General features: G+C 45.1%; 1 protein-coding gene across 1 annotated transcript in view; it reads left to right on the plus strand.

Annotated features, from left to right (window-relative positions):
* Window positions 1-23076, plus strand: part of GALE (UDP-galactose-4-epimerase) — a 38286-nt gene extending 15210 nt beyond the window's left edge. Inside the window, exons 3-11 of the mRNA XM_069757144.1 lie at window positions 93-208; window positions 11493-11606; window positions 12437-12613; window positions 13018-13131; window positions 13230-13296; window positions 18448-18533; window positions 18621-18698; window positions 18849-18963; window positions 22643-23076. Of these exons, the coding sequence (XP_069613245.1) occupies window positions 93-208; window positions 11493-11606; window positions 12437-12613; window positions 13018-13131; window positions 13230-13296; window positions 18448-18533; window positions 18621-18698; window positions 18849-18963; window positions 22643-22701 (926 nt within the window). The 3' untranslated portion in view covers window positions 22702-23076. The remainder of the gene's footprint in view (window positions 1-92; window positions 209-11492; window positions 11607-12436; window positions 12614-13017; window positions 13132-13229; window positions 13297-18447; window positions 18534-18620; window positions 18699-18848; window positions 18964-22642) is intronic.
* Window positions 23077-23730: the final 654 nt, after the last annotated feature.

Genomic DNA, 23730 nt, shown 5'->3' on the forward strand with positions numbered 1-23730 from the left:
CACAGGGATTAAATACCTATTCTTCAAAGCATTGCCAAAGTGATTTCTTCTTTTTAATAAGTTGTCTAAATAACCGGTATTTTGTCTTAAAGGGGCCAATGGTCTACCAATAAGTTTGCTGAGAGTGCAGGAAATTGTTGGCAAGAAGATTGAATTTGAAGAAATCGACCTCTTGGATCGGGTTGCACTAAACACCTTGTTTGATAAGGTACAAACCACTCAGGAACGGAGCTACTGTCTCTGAGAATGTGTGATGTTCAGCCTTCTCGTACTCTTTCTGCATTTGCACAATTACTTTTGACATAGATCAAGCATGGGCAATTAATTTTCCCCAGAGACCACATGAGAGGCCGTGACTGTTGTGGAGGGCTGAACCATCAGGCCAACTTTACTTCTGATTAATTTTTATTAGTTGTGAGCAAATGTGCTTGGATAAGGTGTTATCAGAGCATGCAAGTGTCCTCGAATACTATGTTAGACAAGCCGCAACACGTGCAGGGATTACCTTTTTGTTCAACACTAATTTTTAGCACTTCATATTCAGCAGAATTAAGACTGACTAGCCTCTACTGTTAATACATGTACGGTAGAGCTTATTGTAACGTACTCTTACCTGTAGCTTCAAATTATTTGCTTTGTTAACTTTATATAGACGTAAATCCTACTGGTCCTATTATTCAGCCCTTGTATTTGGATCTACAGCTCCCAACACAAAATTATATCACACGCACAGTATGATGACCTTACAGTTTTCCTTTAAGTACTGGCACAGCAGTCATATTGTAGTGAGGTCATCTCACCTGCACTTTGACATACAGGCCCAATGGTGGAAGAGAGAACACAGAGTCAGCTCCATCATTTTATTCTCCAGTAACTGTGTCCCAAAGATGCAGATACAGGTGAAATTGAGGCAGAGAGCAGCCTCGGAGTGCGTGACCCCACAAAATTTAGCCTTCAACGTCTTCATGATGCTGCCAAATGACCGTATGCAGTTCCTACTTTGCTTAAGTATGAGATGAGAGGGCTCTTTCTGCTCATAAAGGGAAGGGATCCTTGTAGGAAAAAAAAAGAGAAGCAATACTTCCCACTGATCCAGCACTTGTGCTCCAATACTTTATATCTGGACCGGAAATTATTACATTCAAAACACAATTCAAGGGAACCTGTCACCTTAGAAAAAAAAATGCTATTTTCTTTCCCTCATGAGAGCACCATGGAGAGAGGGGATCTGCCCCCAGGGACAAGAAACCTACAGATAAAAAGGAGGTACCTCTCCTGCATCAGTTAGTTTCCTGTCCCTGATGGGGGAACCTACAGTCGACGTGGAAAGCACCTGAGCATCGTCATGGGATGCCAGGCCCGACCAGTCCAATCCGGGCAGCGGTGGTTCCCTGCCTCAGCTGGGGCTGTTGCCTGAAGCGCCACCGCCGGGGTCAGCAGGCCCTTATGGTAGAAGAAATGAGGAAGACTATCTCTCCCGGAGCGTGTCCTGGCTTCCTGCAGTGCGCGCGGCGTCTGAGAGGCGCACCCTTATGACGCGCGCAGGGCGCCGTACTGCATTACTGGGAAACCAGTACTGCGCGTGCTCGAGGCCTCTAATGACGTGGAGGGCGCAATGCATCACTGGGAACGCTGTGTCCGGGCATGCAGAGTTCCCTCCTGGAATGAAGGCTGTGGGAGGTCCCGGAATAGGGATTTAAACAGCGGAAAACGCCTGTATACGGGGCTCATATGGAACCTGACGGCCATACTGGCATAAGTGGCCAGGAGCTTCCAGAAGAGCAGGCCTCGCTGGGTCAGTCTCCCCATCCTAGCCAGCAGCAGCGAAAGCGTTATCAGCAGCCGCGACGGCACAAGAAGCGGACAGAAAAGGATTCTTCCCATAGAAGCAGCGGCAGCAACCACTCAGGCTCTCAACACAGTAAGGGCTCCAGCGTGATCGCCAGCGGAAAAGAGAATCCATCTTTGGGAATGCTTTTCCCCTCGAATCCGGTATCCTTCTTTCTGCTGGAATGGTAAGAGAACTTCGTGAAAGTCCACTTTGTAATTAGGGTCCTGTTTTCCTCCTTTCTTATAGGGGATGTAGTGTACCATCAAGTGAACTACCCGCTATTTGGGGGAAGAGACTCTGCAATTCTTGTATACAGCAGACAATTTCCGAGGAGTCCCTGAAATTTGTTTCCTATTAAATGAGAAAATCCAATCATTGATTAAGAGAATGCAAGAAGCCAGAAAAAAAGGGCCTTCTTACCCCAAAAAGGAAATACCCTTTTGAGGATCCTGTTTTGTTATTTTGGGAAAAGCACCTAAATTGGACATAGCAATCGCCAAAACTACCATTTGAGGACTTGGGGGTGTTAAGAGACCCCATGGATAAAAAATCAGATTCATAGCTAAAGGGTTCCTGGGAGGCCGCCGAAGGGGAGCTAAAGCCAGCCAGCGCCGCCACCAGAATGGCCAGGGCTCTAATGATTTGGCTGGAATCGCAGCTAAAAGACAAAACCCCTAGAGACACAATTCTAAAATCCGTTTTGGACACGATTCACCTGGTATGGATGCTGCTCCTTTTTCCCTGCTTACAATTCTAAAATCCGTCCCTGTATTGAGGGGGGCGGCGGCTTTTCTGGCGTACGCATCAGCGGATTTTGTCAGGTTAGCCGATAGGTCGGGTTCTTTTTCTAATGCGGATAGGTGGGCCTTGTGGCTGAAGTCCTGGCCAGAGGGACCTTCAGACAAAATCAAAATTGTGCTCTATTCCTTGCGAGGGCGAGTTCCTGTTCGGGCCCACGCTAGACGATATCCTGGATAAAGCGGGAGATAAAAAGAAATCCTTCCCTAACCTCTCCGGTCATTACTATAAATGGCCCTTTCGGAGAAGATTTTTCCAGAGGCAGCCCCCCCAAAAACCCCAGGATAGGTGGCAGGATAAAAGGAGCAGATGCAAGGGGTTCATGTTTATGTCCATCGTCAACAAAAAAACAATCCCAATGACGGTGTTTCCCAGGGTAGGGGGGTTATTTTTCTTTCTCCCGGCGTGGGAAAAAATATCCAGCAATGTGTGGACTGTGGACACCATAAAATCAGGACTAAGACTACACTTCAATTTCTCCCCCCCCATCATTAATCGTGACCCCCGCAAAGACCCATCTGGTCTTGCAACAAGAAATTCTGGGCTTATTTGAAGCACACTGTCTTATGTTTCTGAACCAGCAAGATACTCTGATGAAGGTCCAATGTGAGACCGAAAACGTTCAGTTATTTCTTCTGTTTTTTTTTTTTGTCTGGATGCAAAATAAATGAAATTTCCTCATCTTTCATCATTTTGAGTGCCAAGTTTATTTTTGCTCTGTTTCATGACTGTGCTGGACCTAAAGGACCCATACTATTGCAGATTCCTCAGGGTGGCAGTCACAATACATTATCCGTTCAAAACCCTCCCTTTTGGGTTGGCCAGTGCCCCAAGGGTATTCACCAAGATAGTGGCAGAGGTAATGGCTAGAGATGAGCGGTGTTCGAGTCGAACTGTTCGCCAATTTCAAATTCTCGCTGTTTTGGGCGGTGTTCGAGTCGTTCGTCGAACCCAAACAATTGGCTTAAAATTCGGCTGTTCGAGTTTCTGTTCGATTAACTGTTCGTTCACCAAAAGCCTAGCTTGATTTGCACATTAAAACTGTTTATCATTGTTAATAGACTGTTTCCGTGTATAGTGTGTGTGGGGGGGTTGGGGGATAGATCTGTGCTGAAATAACGCAGATCTCCACTTTTTTTTTTTTTCTGCATTTACAGTGGGGGGCTGCAGTCTCTCAAACTATCAGCAGTGCGCACACACACACAGCAATGTGCACACAAGCAAGGGCATGTGTCATTGGCTGTGTATGTCACATGTCCTCCTTGCCCTATAAGAACCAGCCATTTGCCCCGTCGTCACCATTTCCTCACTGCTGCAGCTTAGTATTAGACGGCACCGCTGCTGCTGTGGCGCTATACAGTGGTTTTGTTTTATTTTGTTTTGTTTGGGGAGCAAATTGTCAAAGAGATAGGTTTGAGGAGTCGGGACTAGTTGTAATATCAGCCCTTTTCAGGGTAGATTACAGCAGTTCATAGCACTGTTTGCCAGGCAGGTCTGTGCCAGTGCTGTGCAAGTGTTTGTCACAGCATTTGGTGTAATCTAGCTCAGCCAATCCTTTTGGGCTAGTAGCATTGTCTGATAGTCATCTGAGTAGCCCGCCTGTGAAGCTAGCTACACTGCCTGTGTATCTCTATTTTCACTGCATCTAATCCAGTTATTAGTTTTGGGCCTAGTACCACAGTTTGGCCACTCAGTTGTTCTCGGTTTTCATCCATCGGTTGTTGTGCCAATAACTACAGATAGAGTTGCCAATTAGTTAAGCACTAAAATGAGTGGCAAAAGGCCTGCTGCTGGTGGAAAGGGGAATAGGCGTGTTGGAAAGGGGGGGGGGGGAAAAGGTTGTGTCCGTGGGGTAGGTGGGAAAGCAACCGTAACATCTGCAGAAGAAAGACCATCTTCCAGCCAAAGTAAGATGTCTACTTCTTTTCGTGGACAATCTGATATGATCCCTTTCTTACGACCATCGCTACAAGCATCGCCAAAAATTCCAGATGAGGCACAAAAACAGCAGGTGCTTGAACGGATATCAAGTGCTCGTTCAAGTGGGCTCTCCTCCATGTCAACTTCAACATCACAACTACTCCAGTCCTCAGAGTTGTCACCCCAATCGCACTTGCTTCCTCACAGCTCCCAAGTCTCCAGCTGCCCGTCTGAGCATGGGGTAACACACATGGTTGAGTCTGTAGAGCTGTTTACGCATACTATAGCCTGGGAATCAGAGGTCTGCTCCAGAGCTTCTATGAATCCAGACAAGGAAATGATCTGCATTGATGCCCAGAATCTTTGAGTCGGATCCAGGCCCAGATGAAAAAGGTTCTGAGCATAATGTAGACACTCGTTCCCAAACTGTAACTCCTGTTGGTGGAGACAATGAGGAAGATGATGATGAGGCCGAGATACCTGATTGGAACGAAAACTTGACTTTTTGGTCGGGGCAGGAAGAGGTTGGCTCTGAGGACAACGGGTGTGAGAACACACAGGATGATGATGACGAGGTTGTAGACCCCACTTACTGTCAACCCCCAGTCCGCCAGTCCACGAGGTCAGCAGAGGAGGTGGAGGAGGATGCTAGTGACGAGTCTGACGACGAGGTAACGGTGCGCCTTCCTGGACAGAGACGGAGTACTGGAAGCATGTCAAAACTGCATCCTCAACCCCAACTGTGCCTCAGACCAGAAGTCGTGGTGGCTCTTCAGGTCGCAGGGGCTCTAAGCCTTGCATAGCCTGGGCATTTTTTGACATTGCAAAAGATGACCCAACACATGTTGTCTGTAAGATTTGTCAACAAAATCTCAGTAGAGGCCAAAATCTCATGCATGAAGTACTAGCTTGAGTACTTCATGCATGAACCGTCACATGGATATGAGGCAAAGGTTGCAGTGGGAAGCTCACTGTGCTACAATGCGGCCTAGTGGGCCGGGTCAACCACCGTCTGCCCCATCAAGTGCATCCGCGTCCTCTTCATCCTCTGTGACTGTGGGGACAGCAGTCGCACATGGTTTTGGATGCAGACCTTCCACCTCTTTACCCGCAACAGCCAGTGTGATTGGCAGGTCGTTAGGACATTTGCAAGTGGAAACACCTGCTGGTGTTGAGCGCTCTGACATCGACACCACATTTTGATCAAGGCAACATAACATCTCCGCCTGCACATTCCTCACAGACCAGCAGTTTGCTGGGGGACACCCTACACAACTCTGTCTAAGCACGGCAGCCAGCCCTCAGTCCCTCAGATGTGGACAAGTAAAAGACCATTTCCTCCTAGCCATGACAAAGCTAAGTGGTTGAATTTCTTCATCTGCAAGCTGTTGACTACAGAAATGCTGCCTTTCCACCTGGTAGACACAGAGGATTTTCGAGACCTTATGTCCGTCGCAGTGCCCCAGCACCAGATGCCCAGTTGCCACTACTTCTCAAAGAAAGCTGTGCCTGCGCTGCACCAGCATGTCGCACACAACATCACCGCTCCCTTGAGAAACTGTGTGACAGGGTGCATTTCACCACAGACACTTGGACGAGTAGACATGGACAGGGGCGTTACATGTCGGTGACTGGGCACTGGGTAACTACAGCGACATCAGGAGAAGGGGCTGCTGTCCAAGTCTTGCTGTTGCCACGAGTCGCTCATCGATCCTCTGTATCTAGAACTTCCTCCACTGCTTCTGCCTCCTCTCTGTCCTCCACCTGCACCCAAAGCCTGTCTGGTAATGCCACCCGCGTTGTAACTGCGCAGAAGGAATCCTGCACACCTCCTCACTATGCCGTCACCAGGGCTCAACGGTATCAGGCAGTGTTTACATTGAAATGTCTGGGAAATGTGAGTCACACAGCTGAGGAGTTGTGGTCAGCTCTGGAGACCGAGTTCCATCAATGGTTGTCTCTACTCAACCTGCAGCCAGGGAAGGCTGTATGCGACAATGCTGCAAATCTGGGTGCGGCCCTTCACCGGGGCAATGTCACACACGTGCCTTGTGTGGCTCACGTTTTGAACCTGGTTGTCCAGCAATTTTTATCCCACTATCCCTAACTAGATGGGCTTCTGCAGAGGGCACGGTCGCTATGTACTCACTTCCGCCGTTTGCATCCCGCAGCTCGACGACTTGCATCTCTACAGAAGTCGTTGGGCCTGCCAGTTCACCGGCTGAAATGCGATGTGCCCACACGGTGGAATTCAACTCTGCACATATTGCAGCGACTGTGGCAGCACCGACGAGCCCTGGTGCAATACGTTATGACGTATAGCCTGGGCCAACGAGATCAGGAGGTGGGGCAAATCACGCTGCAGGAGTGGTCTCAGATCAGGGACCTATGCACCCTTCTGCACAGTTTTGAAATAGCAACGAAGAAGTTTAGTGCATCAAGTTTAGTGCTGATGATGCCATTATCAGCATGACCATTCAGTGATTTACATGCTGGAGCACACCTTACAGTGTTCGGAGTCAGGTGGTGGAACAAGAGGAGGAACAGGAGGAGTCGTGTGCGGAAGGGATCTTATCTCCAAGGTCAAGAAGGTTGGCAGCACCAAGGCGGCTGGCATTGGAGGCTGGGGAGAGGGATTACCGAGGGCGCATGGTAGCAGCCAAACTGTTGAGGAAGGTGCAGGAGGCGAGGAAGAAGTGGAGGACGAACTGGCGCTGGGCATGGAAGACTCATCAGATGAGGAAGACCTTGATCAAATTTCTGTTGTGCGAGGTTGGGGGGAGAGGGCTGACGAAGGAAGCATGATTCTCACCTCGCCACCACCAAGACAACAAGAACTTGATCCTCCTGGATGCACAAGACACATGAGTGCCTTCTTGCTGCACTACCTGCAACATGACCCTCGGATTGTCAGAATCCAAAGTAATGCCGACTACTGGGTTGCCACACTCTTAGATCCCCGGGACAAAAGCAAATTTGGCGAAATAATTCCTACCATAGAAAGGGATTCACGCATGCAGGAATATCAGCAGAGACTGTTACAGAATCTTACATCTGCTTTTCCACAAAACACCAGTGGTGCACGTAGTGAATCTCTGGGTTTTAACTTGCCAACCGTGGGACTATCGAGTCATCACTCGAACCATAACGTTACCACCAGATACGATGTTACTAGCAATTTTTTTTTCCAGTCGTTTCAAGATTTTTTTTTTTTTTTTTTTTTAGACCATCCTTTGCAAGGCCACAGGAGACAAAAAGTCTGACGCACAGCCAATGCCTTGAGAGGATGGTACAAGAGTATCTCCAACTTAACATCGATGCCATGACTGTGGAACTGGACCCTTGCTCATTTTGGGCTTCCAATCTTGAAAAATGGCCTGAGCTCGCCACTCACCCCTTGGAGATCTTGTCGTGCCTCGCAGCCAGCGTTCTCTCTGAACATGTGTTCAGCGCTGCTGGTGGTGTGCACCACCAGATAAGCGCACACGGCTCTCCAGTGACAATGTAGACAGACTAACGTTCATCAAGATGAACAAATCCTGGATCCGCAAGGACTATTCTACCCCTGTGTCATCTTGGGGAGACTAAAAGCTTGATGATTTTTGAAAATCACCTCACCAACCGTTTAAAAAAAAACTCTGGCAAAATTGATGCCACTTAAGTGGTGTCTGTGGACGAATTTTTAGGAAAAATGGAGACTCTTTTATTTTGTCCCCTTGCTGAGTTTTACATGACGTTGCCATCGTCAATTCCAGGTGCGTGGGGTCGTCTGCAGAGTTGTTTCCTCATACTATGGCCTGGGATTCAGAGGTCTTCTCCAAAGCTTCAGTGTCTGCTAGTCAACAGAGTAACCCAGCCACCCACCACCTGTTTACCTAAGTACTATTTTTAACGGCATTTGGCCCAGGAAATCCTTTTGGGCCTAGTAGCAATTTCTGCTACTCAGCAGAGTACCCCACCCATGAAGCAAGCTACACCGCCTTCTTTCTTTCTCTGGGGTGTCCACTCTCCCTCCAGCTCTCTCCTTCTCACAGGTGGAATACCACGTGTTTTCACACTGTGGATTAGTCTGAATGTATTGGGTTCATTTTTTGGCACAACTCCCAACGGGGTACCACTACGTCTTCTAAGGAAAGTGTTCGGAATGGACCCGCCGCCATTCTACCTAAAGATATTTATTTTATTTTTTTTTTGTCAAGACTTCTGGGTGTTGGTAGAGTGATTTTAGATTTTTACTTCAGCCTTTCTTGATTTTTAGAAGGGCATGACATGCCTATATCTGTGTCTCCTCCTCCACCTCTTTTCTTTTCGCATGGCTATATGTAGTTGTGACTTTTCCATGTGTTTGTTGTGTCTTCTGAGCAGTTTGTCAGCTTTTGGACACCTTTTTAAGGTGTTTTCCATGTGTTTGTGTTTGCCTGCCATTGGTTTCAATGGGGTTCGACGGTGTTTGTCGAACACGTCCCTGTTCGACGAAACGAACACTAGGGAGGTGGCTCAACACTAGTAATGGCACCGACAATATAGAAATAAAAAGAGGAACGGCACTAGAGAAGTACTAACTCTCATGGACTTGGACTCTAATGAGAGACCGATCTGCAGGTGTCACGAAGTCTATGGGTATAGTGCTCAGCACTAGTAGCGTATAGCTAAATGATCATCCAGACAAAAAAGAGAAAAAATATGCGGCACTCACCCTTCTTTTTGCTGTGCATTCGTGTTCTTTATTGGAATAAAATAGTTGAATGCTCATACATCCATTAAGACATCAGGTGTACAGGAGGGTGCGGTATTGGAGAGAGGACGACAGCCGTTTCGCACAGTGAGTGCTTCGACGGGTCCAGGATCGCACTCACTGTGCGAAACGGCTGTCGTCCTCTCGCCAATACCACACCCTCCTGTACACCTGATGTCTTAATGGATGTATGAGCATTCTACTAGTAAAGGCACACTTAAGGGAGCAAAATATCTTGATAGTCCCGTACCTATACAACTTTCTGGTAAAAGGCCATTCCCCTCGTCACTGCAGAGACCAGCTAAACAGAGTCATGGGATCTTTAACCAACCTAGGCTGGCTTCTAAATTTGCCAAATTCCAGGATCATACCAAGTAAGGTACAAGAGTATCTAGGCATCAAACTAGACTCGTACAAACAGGAATGTCGTCTCCCAGATTGAAAGGTTTAAAGCACTGTAGAACTGGTCTCACTAATAAGGGACAGCCCCTCCACTACCCTGCGGAAGGCAATGTCACTCCTAGGGACAATGACTTCATGTTTGCCGGCTGTTCAGTGGGCTCAGGCCCATACCAGAAAACTACAGTGGGAAACTTTAGCTGCGGAAATTTTTCTAGAAAGAAATTTAGAGGGGCGGTTAACCATCTCATCAGACAGTTCTTTTGTTGCAATGGTGGACGAACGCAGACAATTTAGTTCAGGGCGTTCCCTAGGTTTGGCCAATCTCACAGGTCTTGACTACGGATGCAAATCCCAGAGGCTGGGGGGCTCACCTGAACGAGCTATTAGCCCAGGGGGTTTGGACAGAGGAGTTGAGATCAGCATCCTCAAACGTGAAAGAACTATTAGCTGTGAAGTTCGCCCTTGTACAATTTCTGAACACTCTCCAGTCCCACCATGTGAGAGGGTTCTCTGACAACCAGGTAGTGGTAGCGTGCATAAATCATCAGGGGGCACCAGGTCCCGCCCGCTGATGAACGTGGCAGGCTCAATTTGTCAGCTCACCTAGGACCACTTTGTCAGCACTACACATAAAGGGGGCAGAGAATCGGACAGCAGATTTTCTAAGCCGAACCCAGCTGAGACATTGCGAGTGGGAGTTGAAGCAAACGGTATTTGATCAAATCGCAGAAAAATGGGGATGTCTAGCCATAGACCTGTTAGCAAACAATCGGAACCCAGTTGCTCTAGACGCAATTATGATGCCTTGGAATTACCATCTAGCATACACCTTCCCACCAATTGCCCTGATTCTGGCATTTCTGAGGAAGGTTCGGGAGGACAGAGAAAGGGTAATTTTGAAACCCTCCCCCCCCCCCCTTTCTGGCCGAGAAGAACATGGTTTTCTTGGCTGAGGATGTTGTCAATCTCCAACCCTTGGGTTCTCCCGGACCTTCTTTCCCAAGGGCCGGTGGTGCATCCAGATGTTAAAAAACATTGAGCAGTAGGGGGTTCTCGCCAATTTAGTCACCACTCTTTTACTGAGCAGAAAACCTGTAACCACCAAACCATATGGGAGAATCTGGAAAACATAATTAGAGTTTCTACAAAACGGTCTGGAACAAGGGCTGGTCACAAATACTTTGAAAGTTGCGGCGCTAGGAGACCTGTATAATTTTGACCTGGTGGGGAGTCGCTGGATAGCTAGATTTATCAAGGCTGAAAGCAAATCTAGACCCATCCTCTCTCGTGATGCCCCTCCTTGGGACCTGAATTTGGTCCCCTCAGCTCTAACTAATCCCCCTTTTGAACCTCTATTGGAAGCCTCGCTGAAAGTGTTATCACTTAAGACTTCTCTGCTCGCAGCGCTAACATCAGCCCATAGAGTCAGCGATATCCAGGCACTGTCTGCCTACCCGCCTTTCACACAGATTTTAGAGGATACAGTTGTTCTTAAAACTGACCCGACTTATAACTGTGATTTAAAGCCACAGACAACATAAGACACCATCTATGACATAGCAATGAAGAAAGATCGTAAGTAATCCGAAACACATCACATTTTTTGTAGTGGTGTCTTTCCTGTTGTCCATGGATTATTTAATAAAAGCTGACTTTTACTCCATTGGATCGTGGGAGCTGGAATTTTTTAGTTTCTTCTGATTGCTACACACAGACCATGTGATCCATGCATCTTGGGTTCTTACCTGGATTTTTTTCTATACTCTTTGCCTGCTTATTTATTCTGACTTTTTTTTTCTTCCACAGCACAAGTTCTCTGTTGTTATGCACTTTGCTGGCTTGAAGGCTGTTGGGGAGTCTGTGCTGAAACCCCTGTCTTATTACAAAGTTAACCTGACTGGCACGATCCAACTTCTGGAGGTAAGAGATCTTGACTGAATTACCGTATTTTTCGTTTTAAGATGCACCGGACCATAAGGTGCACCCCAAATTTTCAAAAGGAAAATGGGGGGGGGGGGGGAAAATGTCAAATGGGGGTCTGTCTTAGTCTGAATTCAGCTTACCGGGGGTAAATAGGCACAGGTGCAGGAGTGGTCGCAGGGGTTGTTCGTGGTACAGGCAGGTGCGGTGGCCTCCAGGAAATCCCACCACAGGCTGTTGCGGTGGTCTGTGCTGGTATGGCAGCGGTGCTCAGTGCTGGAGGCCCTGCAGCTCCATTGCTGTGATGTGGTGGCCTCCGGGAAAATGTCCGCTGGGGGCGGCGCATGCTCAGATTCAGATCTCGGCAACGAGAGCACAGCTGCCGCAGCATTTGTGAGTATAGTCCGACTATAGGACGCACCCCCATTTTCCTCCCAAAAATTTTTTGGGGAATACGTGCGTCTTATAGTCAGAAAAGTTCGTGTGAAATACCGTATTTTTCGGACTGCAAAATTGTGAGTGCAGCTCTGGCTTTTTAGCATAGTATATACATTTGCATAATTACACAACAAGTGATTAGTGACCAACTCTCCACTATGCCTCACTTTAGTTTAATATGAAAGGAATTGGAAATCCAGCGAGGCATATGTGGTAAAATTCAGAAAAAACGTTAACAAAAATGAATACAATTCAAAAACAATGATGAAGTCACCAGCAGCACACTGACCAACGCGTTTTAGCTAAGGAGCATTATTTACACTTTATTTTAATGCTGCTGTTATTGGGAAATGTCATATTCACTTATATAGTTTTATATTTTTTCATTTTAGATCATGAATTCTCACAGTGTGAAGAAAATAATATTCAGCAGCTCTGCAACAGTATATGGTGACCCCAAATATGTTCCCTTAGACGAAAAGCACCCAGTTGGGGAATGTACAAACCCCTATGGAAAAACAAAGTATTTCATTGAAGAAATGATTAGGGATCAGTGCAATGCTGAGGGGGTGAGTAATAAAACTGTTATGAAATGTATTACAGTGCCATATATTGATGTGAATACTTTTCTGCCCAATGATGACAGAAGTATTCTAGGAGTGATACCTTTATTGGCTAACCAGAAAATATGTTTGCAAGCTTTCAGAGCACAGTGGCTCCTTCTTCAATTTGTAATCTTGCCTGAAGAAGGAGCCGCTGTGCTCTGAAAGCTTGCAAACAATTACCTTTATTGGCTAACCAGAAGATATAATTCTGAGAATATTTGTCATCATTGGGCAGAAAAGTATTCACATCAATTTTTCTGGCTAACACGGTACCACAATATAATTTGTTATTGTACATCAGTGCCATATATTGAAATATATGGGCAAATATTATTCATTCATATATTTATATGTGCTGTCATCTTTAGGAATGGAAAGCCATTTTATTACGATATTTTAACCCTGTTGGAGCACATGTGTCTGGTCGATTTGGAGAAGATCCACAAGGAATTCCAAACAATTTGATGCCATATGTTTCTCAGGTTTGTTACTTTATTGCTTTAAATTTATTTACTGTGTTTAAAAAAAAAAAAAAAAAAAAAAAACTACTTTTGAACCTATTTGCCTTTGTAACTTTTAGGTGGCCATTGGCAGACTGGAATATCTGAATGTATTTGGAAACGATTATAACACACCTGATGGAACTGGTAAATATTTACATGGTTCATTGGTCAAACTATTTACCACTGGAGACGGTAAACTGTGCGCTCAATCAATGCGACCATTAGGCTGGAGTCACACATTCCGTATAGAAAAAAAAAAAAAAAAAAATCAGTCTGTATTTCATGGCCGAGAAACGCAGAAATGTTCCCTTACAGTGATCCGTATGTCATCCGTGTGCAGTGCGAGGATGCGATTTCTCACATCTAAGCATCTGTGTGACATCCGTATGACGAGATTTTCTCGCCAGCTTGCAAAATGGACATGTAATGGATTCCGGCCCAGAAAATCATGAATAAATAATGTGGAAGCCTATTTATTGGCTCCACAAGTTACAAATGGATATTCATCCCCCCCCCCCCCAAAAATACCAGCACCCAGTCACTCCAAAAAAAGGCGCCAATTCTGGCACTTAGCCTCTTTTCCCATTGCCTAGTAGTGGTGGCATATTGGGTAATAAGGGGTTAATGTCACCTTGCTATTGTATGGTGACATTAAGCCCGGTTAATAATGGAGAGGTGTCAATAAGACACCTATCCATTATTAATCCAATAGTTTAAAAGGGTTAAAAAATACACACACACAAAAAAAAAAATAAAAAAAAAAAAAATCATACCCGTCCGCCGTACAGTCATGTCCCACACTGCAATACATCTCGAGGGGTTAAATAGTTTACAACCGGGAGCGGTGCTAATGTCACCCCCCGACTGTAAACCACTATGTAATGAATAGCTGCCTGTGCAGCCTTCCCGCCTGACCGGACATGAACTCTCTAGCGTGGGAAAGTTTCTGAACTTTTTCCCATGCTGCCAAGTTCACCTCAGGTCAGGCTGTGAGTCGGCGCATACTCAGTGCTGTCAGCGGTGAAATTTTCCCACGCTCAGGGGTGCCGCTATCATGGCGCAAGTTGAGCCCTTTGCTTCAAGCGGCAGTCGCCACTGAAAGACAGGGCGTCAGAGCGGCGGTCAGAGCACCTGGTGCCGACTCTCCATAATCCCTGACATTTGCTGTCACTAGTGTGGTGCGCGCGCCCCTGCTCAACCCATGGTGTGCAATATCAGCTGGTCATCCCTGCACCCACAGAGCAGCACACCACATATTGGCTGCTCTGTGCAAACAGGACCTGTGATGAGGTCACAGGAGGGGAGGAGTCAGGGGTCACATGATCGGGACCTCCATGGATTGCAGGACTCTGCTGTGCTGGTTGCCATGGTAAGTGTGTGTATGAGGTGTATGGAGCGAAGCCGTGTGTGTGTGAGGTGTATGGAGTGGAGCCGTGTGTGTATAGAGCGGAGCTGAATGTGTACGAGGTGTATGGAGCAGAGCCGTGTGTGTGTGAGGTGTTTGGAGCAGAGCTGAATGTGTTCGAGGTGTACGGAGCGGAGCCTTGTGTGTATGAGGTGTATGGAGCAGAGCCGTGTGTGCAACGTGTACGGAGCACAGCCGCTTGTGTAGGAGTAACTATGTGTGACCATTATACAGTATGGAGCATTATGTGTGACCATTATACAGTATGGAGCACTGTGTGGCCATTATACAGTATTGAGCATAATGTGTGGCTATTAAACAGTATGGAGCAGGGGTGTCAAACTGCATTCCTCGAGGGCCGCAAACCATGCGTGTTTTCAAGATTTCCTTAGCTTTGCACAAGGTGCTGTAATCATTATGTGTGTAGGTGATTAAATTATCACCTGTGCGGTACAAGGAAATCCTGAAAACATGACCTGTTTACAGCCCTTGAGGATTGCAGTTTGACTCCTCTGGTATGGAGCATCATGTGTGGCCATTATACAGTATGGAGCACTGTGTGGCCATTATACAGTTTGGAGCATCATGCGGGGCTCATTATACTGTATGGAGCAATATACGGGGTTCATTATTCTGTAAGGAGCACTGTGGTGCCCAGAATACTGTATGGAGGACTATACTGTCTGATTTATGACCTATTGTAGAATGTACAATAGTTATCACTCGTGTAATGTATGGGGGGACTGTATATGAGATGGGAGCCCTGTAGGTATATATGTGTTTGGGGGGGGCCCCGTTTTGAAGCTCGCCTCAGGCAGCAGTGTAGCTAGGTTCACCCCTGCCCACGCTAGAGAGTTCATGTCCGGTCAGGTAGGGAGGCTGCGCAGGCAGCTTTTCATTCATTACACAGTGGTTTACAGTCAGGGCGGTAGCATTAGCACCGCTCCCGGTTGTAAATTATTTAACCACTTGAGATGGATTGCAGCGTGGGACTTGACTGTACGGGAGACAGGTATGGGATAGATATATATATATACATGCATACATACATGCATACATACATACATACGCTTCGCTTGGATTGAGTGTAATAAGGATGGAAAACCTGTGTGTTTAAGGATAAAGTCTTTTAATGAAATCATTGTGTGTATTTTATTTTATAAAATCTCTATATCTATCACAGTCATGGGCAAAAGTATTGACACCCCTGCAAACACAAATTATTTGGTTTCTTTTTAGCGCTTGATGGTTTTTTTGCAACTGTACTTGGGGACACTTTCAAAGTTTTCTCAATTTTTCGGACTGACTGACCATCATTTCTTAAAGTAATGATGGCCACTCGTTTTTCTTTACTTAGCTGCTTTTTTCTTGCCATAATACAAATTCTAAGTAAAGAAAAACGAGTGGCCATCATTACTTTAAGAAATGAAGGTCAGTCGGTCCGAAGAATTGAGAAAACTTTGAAAGTGTCCCCAAGTACAGTTGCAAAAAACCATCAAGCGCTACAAAGAAACTGGCTCACATGAGGACCACCCCAGGAAAGGGAGACAAAGAGTCACCTCTGCTTCTGAGGATAAGTTTATCTGAGTCACCAGCCTCAGAAATCGCAGGTTAACAGCAGCTCAGATTAGAGACCAGGTCAATGCCACACAGAGTTCTAGCAGCAGACACATCTCTACAACAACTGTTAGGCCGGGGTCACACTTGACCATAATACGGCCGAGTGCAATGTGATAAAAAAAAAAAAAAATCGCATTGCACTCGGACCAATGTTACCATATGGGGCAGCTCCCACCAGCCGACTTTTTGTCGGCCGTTTTCCTCGGTCCGAGACAATCGCAGCATGCTGCGATTGTCTCGGACCGAGGAAAATTCATCCGAGTGATGTGCGCTATAAGCGGACCCCAGCAATGGAGGAGATGGAGAAATTCATTTCTCTGCCTCCTCCGCAGCTGTGCTCCGATCCTCCCTGTGCGAGAGAATCGGAGCACAGACGCATGACACTCGGCTCCTGCTCTGCTGCGAGCAGGAGCCGAGTGTCATTAGCATATCGCATCCAATGATCTCGCATGGGATGCAATACGCCAGTGTGACCCCGGCCTTAAGAGGAGACTTTGTGCAGCAGAGTGAAGGCAAAAGGGGCAACAAGTGCTAAGCATCTCTGGTAACTCCTTCAAGATTGTTGGAAGACCATTCCCAGTGACTACCTCTTGAAGCTCATCAAGAGAATGCCAAGAGTGTGCAAAGCAGTCATCAAAGCAAAAGGTGGCTACTTTGAAGAACCTGAAATATAAGACATAATTTCAGTTGTTTCACACTTTTTTGTTAAGTATATAATTCCACATGTGTTAATTCATAGTTTTGATGCCTTCAGTGTGAATGTACAATTTTTTTTTAGTCATGCAAATACTGAAAAATCTTTAAATGAGAAAGTGTGTCCAAACTTTTGCTCTGTAGTAAAAAATATATCTATCTATTCCATTGTAAGCTGTCCATGTGATTTTTACATTAGTGCCCTGAATTGCCAGCATTTCTAAAGAACACCGGTGCGCATTTCTCGCAAGTCACACTGATGGTCCGTGTGGTGTGCGAGTTTTTCGCACACCCATAGACTTTCATTGGAGAGTCTCGGACGATATACGGTTCAAATCGCAGCATGCTGCAATTTCACTTGCACGTGTAATATGACCGAGAAAAAAAAACAGATGATTGGAGCTTCCCCATAGATTAACATTGGTCCGCGTGCTATGTGATTTTTTTTATTTTTTTTTTCTCGCATAGCACTCGTCAATATTCCTCTCTAGTGTGACTCCGGCCTTAAACTGATAAATGCAGTTCTAGCTTAATTGAATGGCTAAGATTTAAAGGGGTTATCCAGTCCAAAGTGACTTCAGACTTATGAATCCCCTCAGCACACGCACTGTGAACTGCAGGGATTCGCCGGTTTCTGAGCCGGGACCGGAGAGTATGAGTTATACGTACTCCTGGCCAGAGACCGTCCTGTGTGTGCAGTTTTGCTTCGTACACTTGTATGGAGCGAGGCCATACCTCTTTAGTCGATCACACCCAATCGCTCTATGCACATGTATGGAGCTAGACTGCGCCCACTGGATGGTCTCTGGCTGGGAGTATGTATAACCCTCTGGTCCCAGCTCAGAAACCGGCAAATCCTCGCAGTGCGTTCACTGGGGGGATTCATAAGTACTTATTGTTTTGGACCGGAGAACCAATTTAACATTAAGAGGACAGATAAGCACATCTGACAAGATTCGAATACGTTGAATGGAAACTGCTTTGCAGCACATTAATTCTCTGTGAATTGAATGTCCTTATGGCCTGGAGAGACTCTAGAGCATAGGTGTAAGGACGCAGTCAGACAGCCGTGTTATACGTGCATCGCATCCCATCTCTCAGACTGCCCATCGGCTCTCTGACCTGAGTGTGCCAGCATGCATTTCTATGCAGCTGTCCCGCTCCAGGTAAGCAGAGCCAATGGCCAGTCCTAGGTTTGCGATGCGATCATTGCACGAGTAATACAGAAGTATGACTGCACCCTTAGATGTAGAAAAACCAAAGAGCCAATACTTACCACCCCACCTACCTCTCCTGCTCTTGTGTCCAGACCCTATACGGTCCTTAGCGTTTTTTCATGCCGTCACACGCTGACATTTTAACACTAGGCCAGGTCTTCCAGCCACAACTAGGCCTGGGATGTTCAAGTCAAATTAATTGACCCAATTCTAATTATATGCTTTTATAGAAGAGATACAATTCTCAAAAATGACAGAGCTTTGTCTGTCGCATTTGGGTTGTTTGACTTTTTTTTTTTTTTTTACGTATGCCTACTATCCGTGTAGTGCTCGTATATATGTATCTTATCTGTATTACAGGTGTTAGAGATTATATTCACATTGTGGATCTGGCCAAAGGTCACATTGCTGCTCTCAAGAAACTGCATGCCGTTAAGGGGTGTAAGGTGAAGATAAGACCTGCCATTCTTGTATATACCTAGTGACCTCCTGCAAACTCCTTATGTGTGGTCTCTTACTGTCCTGAAATGCAGGTATATAACCTTGGAACTGGAGTAGGATATTCGGTGCTTCAGATGGTGGCTGCAATGGAGAAGGCTTCAGGCAAAAAGGTTGACTTGGCCATAATTTAAAAAAAAACAAAACATTAATTTGTGTGAATAGAATATACATTGTATGCAAATATTCTCCATCTCATTATTAACTCTGCCTTACGAATTTATAAAACTTGTATCATTTTTTTTTTTTCCCTTTTAAATAAGGTTCCATATAAAATGGCACCAAGGAGAGAAGGCGATGTTGCAACCTGTTACGGAGATCCCACCGTGGCTGCAGCAGAGCTGGGCTGGAAAGCGAAATATGACCTGGACCGAATGTGTAAGGAAGTATAGAGACATCTAAAACTGTCCCCCAATATGATTGAATGGAAACATGTTGGGCACTGTAGGAAAGGCATCTGAAAACTAATTATTGTTGGAATCAGGGTTTTAAGTTAAACGTGGTGTGATGCAGCGGTAGGACCATATACAGTGAAACGGCAGTGACCAAAGCAAGTTCAAACAAAATGTTCTTTTATGGTGTTACTTCCATACAGTCAATATAGTATACAGCTTCTTCATACAGTCAATTAATAACGCATGGCTATATGACGCAGTCAAGACACAGGCCGAACTTCCCTCTGTCCAGTTTCCCTGGGTGACCGAAGCCGGTAACAAGTCTCTGTACTCACTCAGCGCACTGCACTCTTTATCCTCTGGAGTGCAGCCGGTTACACATAAGACAGCCCAAGACGCAGGGTGTCAGTCTCTCTGGTTCCTTTAGCCTCTGGGCTGCTCCACACAGAGAGAGCTCTGCAGACAACTGCCCTGTCTGCTTCCAAGAACACACTGACACCTCCCACAGTACTACAGGGCTTTTTAATCAGTCACTGCTTCACTATTCTAATTACAGCCACACCTGTGTCTGTAGTACGCCCTCATGGCCTCACTGCACATTCTGGAGAGCACATACAGCACCCCCTAGCTGTAACAGGGGTCACGGCCTCACAGTGGTGTTAAATTTGTTAAAAAAAAAATCCCCTTCAGTTTCAGGAAATCCACTTGTACATTAGCAGCAACCGCTTGGTGTGAGCTATTGCCTCTTGTTCTTGGTGGATCCTGTGTGATCAGCTGTGTATAGAGGTGTGCAAAACCCTCCGATAAAGAAACTGCTTCTGGCAAGGAAGAAAAGCAATCCGTTTTGGGCTAGTGTGAAAACTGTAAAATAGCATAATTATTAATTACTGTATTTTTAATTATATTTTGATTATAATCAAGAAGTATCATTTCTCCTTGTGGAGACTGACATGCTAAGCATGTCGAGATGAAGAGACTTAAAGCCGCAAGGCTCCTCTGGGAAATATGCTAATTATGCAAATTCTCTTCAGTTCTAGTCCTCTTCCTCTCTGAAGAGACAATTTGCATAATTTCAGATTATAAGATGCACTTTTGTTCCCCAAATTTTAGGGGAAAGTGAGGGGGTGCGTTTTATAATCCGAATCAGTGTGCTGTAGAGGAGGGAGGCGGCTCTGGAGTGGTGTCGGGGCTGTGGTGGGCTGGCTACAGAGACAGTGGGAGGTCATTGGCCTCATGTAATATTCACCTCACCCGCTGTCCATCACCTCGGTGCTGAAGCCGTGCGTACACCATGTTCCAAATTATTATGCAAATTATATTTTTCTCGGATTTTCCTAAATGGTAGGTGCAAATGGCAGTCAGTCTAATAAAAGTCATCACCCGTTAGATTATACATCAAATTTTATTGAAGAAGCCTCCCAATGATAACAGTATAATCTCCAAAATGAATAAAAACTCAAAATGCACTGTTCCAAATTATTAGGCACAGTAGAATTTCTATACATTTGATACATTTTAAAGAACTGAAAATGCTCATTTGTGGAATTTGCAGCATTAGGAGGTTACATTCACTGAACAAAACAGCTATTTAACTCCAAAACATCCTAACAGGCCAAGTTACATGATATCACCTTCACAATTCTTGCATCCATTGAGCTTGTGAGTTTTTGGAGAGTTTCTGCTTGTACGTCTTTGCATGAAGTCAGAATAGCCTCCCAGAGCTGCTGTTTTGATATGAACTGCCTCCTACCCTCATAGATCTTTTGCTTGATGATATTCCAAAGGTTTTCTATAGGGTTGAGGTCAGGGGAAGATGGTGGCCACACCATGAGTTTATCTCCTTTTATGCCCATAGCAGCCAATGACTCAGAGGTATTCTTTGCAGCATGAGATGGTGCATGGTCATGCATGAAGATGATTTTGCTCCTGAAGGCACGTTTCTGCTTTTAGACCATGGAAGAAAGTTGTCAGTCAGAAACGCTATTTACTTTACAGAGGTCATTTTCACATCTTCAGGAACCTTAAAGGGCCCCACCCGCTGTTTCCCCATGATTCCGGCCCAAAACATGACTCCTCCACCTCCTTGCTGATGTCGTAGCCTTGTTGGGACATGGTGGCAATCCACCAACCATCCACTACTCCATCCATCTGGACCATCCAGGGTTGTTGGACACTCATCAGTAAACAAGATTGTTTGAAAATTAGTCTTTAAGTTTGTCTGGGTCCATTGCAACCGTTTCTGCTTGTGAACACTGTTTAGGGGTGGCCGAATAGTAGGTTTATGCACCACAGCAAGCCTTTGAAGGATCCTACACCTTGAGGTTCGAGGGACTCCAGAGGCACCAGCAGCTTCAAATAACTGTTGGCTGCTTTGTAATGGTATTTTAGCAGCTGCTCTCTTAATCCGATGAACTTGCCTTTATGACACTTGAATCCAATTTGCTTAATATTTTGGAACACGGTGTAGTTGGTTGACAAGGGAGCAGCGCATATTGCATGTGCCTGCACTCTTTGCACCCCCACCCCCCCCCGGTCACTCTACATGCCCCCTGTGCTGCTGGCAGGCACATGGCCCCCGGTCACTATGTGCCCCCCTGCTGGCACGCACATTATAAAATGACAAACACTTAACTCAACTTCTGATGATGGCTCCGTGCTCCCAGTTCCCCCGTGGCTGTTCCTGTGTCTGTGCCGACATCCGAACGTGTGATTGGCACAGCACAGTGATGTCATCACTGTGTGCCCAGGTCACATGATCCGATGCCCGGGAAACAGGAAGTGCAGCCGAGGAGCTGGGTGCACGGAGAAATCATCGGAAGGTGAGTTAAGTATTTGTTATTTTATCATGTGCCTGCCAGCAGCACGGAGGGGCATATAGTGACCAGATGGGGGCCATGTGCCTGCCAGCAGCACGGGGGGGGGGGGCATGTGCCTGCCAGCATCACAAGGGGGGCCATGTGCCAGCACCAGGATGGGGGTTATATAGATACCAGGATGAGAGACATATATATGATTTGTAAGACTGACGCTGGCATAAGACGGACCCCCATTTAACATTAAAAAAAAAAAAAAAAAATTCTCTTTCTTCACCAAAATTGTGGGTGCGTCTTTTATAATCGGGTGCATCTTATAAAGTGAAAATATATAATTAATTTAAATATATAATATCTCAACTCACAGCCTTCATAAAAAAAATGATATAAATTATTTTTTATAAGTATTGTGGGCTTAAGAAAAAAAAGTTGCACAAAAATGTAAATGCATGTAAACATAAAAGCCTGATTTAAACAATAGGTCGTTTTCTGACAGCATGCTGTTTTTTAAAGGGTATATATCATGTTCTACTACCTAGACTCTCCAGACATGAGGCTTTGTATTAGAAGCATATTTATTACAGAAATTGTGAGCATAAAAACAACTTTTCTACTCATCTGAATAAGCAGTTGTTTTGGTAGATTTCTGTAATCCATATTCAGATGAATGAGAGTTGCTAAAACTTCAATAAATCATCTAGGATTCATGGTCGGAATGAGAGAATCCAGCCTGGTAATGGATCATTTCAATATATATAGCGCTACTATATGGAGTGAGAGAAAATCGTCATTACAGTGTTTTTGTTTTTAAATTTTTTTTGTTTCAAATATCTCAATTTCTGTTGACAGGTCAAGATCTATGGCGGTGGCAATCTTTAAATCCAACAGGGTTTAGTAACGACTCCTGAGAGATCTGGACAAATGTCATTTTTTATTTTTATTTTTTTTTTCTCCTGTATCTACATTATAATTTATATCCTGTACAAACTGCATATTCTTATACTATATAAGTGTCATGATCCAAAATACACTCGGGCTGTCATCCAGTACACTGGTTTACACCAGGGAACCGTCCTTCTAACTCGCATCATAAAAATGCATGGTGTATTAAAAAAAAAAAAGTAAGAAACCAAAATGTTTAAACAAAAAAAAAAAAGTATACTAATATCAGTCAAATGTACAGGAAGGGGTTTTAAATTATGGAATTTTATCTTTGTCTTTTAAATGTAATGAATTAAAAAAAAAAAAAAAATTTTTTTTTCCCAATAAATTTTTCACCAAGTATCTTCTGTTTGTACTGTGTCTTATTATCTAATTGTCTCTAGTCTAAAAGCAAATTTACATCTCATTCTCATCTAACTTTCTGTAGCTGGTTGAGAAAATAACGGGTATGGGATGTTACTGGAAGGATCCTATAAAGCAAGAACTTCAGCTGTGTTTAACATCATAAAATTGCCCATTGCACTCCTATCAAAGTTTTTATCCTCTTAAAGGGAACCTGTCACCCCCAAAATGGAAGGTGAGCCCAAAATGGAAGGTGAGCTAAGCCCACCGGCATCGGTGGCTTATCTACAGCATTCTGTAATGCTGTAGATAAGCCCCCGATGTATCCTGAAAGATGGTGAAAAAGAGGTTAGATTATACTCACCCAGGAGCGTGAAGACGAGAAGAGGACGTCATCGTAAGAAGATAGGAGGGCCCGGACCGGACCGTGACGCCCATCGGACCAGAACAGAAGCGGGACCACCCCTGGGTGAGTATAATCTAACCTCTTTTTCCCATCTTTCAGGATACACATTTTGCAAAAAAGTTACAATTTTCAAACTTTGAATTTGTATGCCCTTATAGCAGAAAGAGATGTCACACAAAATAGTTAATAAATAACATTTCCCACATGTCTACTTAACATCAGTACAACTTTTTTTTTTTAAGAATTT

This window comes from Ranitomeya imitator, chromosome 3, assembly GCF_032444005.1.
Source record: "Ranitomeya imitator isolate aRanImi1 chromosome 3, aRanImi1.pri, whole genome shotgun sequence".
NCBI classification, from domain to species: domain Eukaryota; kingdom Metazoa; phylum Chordata; class Amphibia; order Anura; family Dendrobatidae; genus Ranitomeya; species Ranitomeya imitator.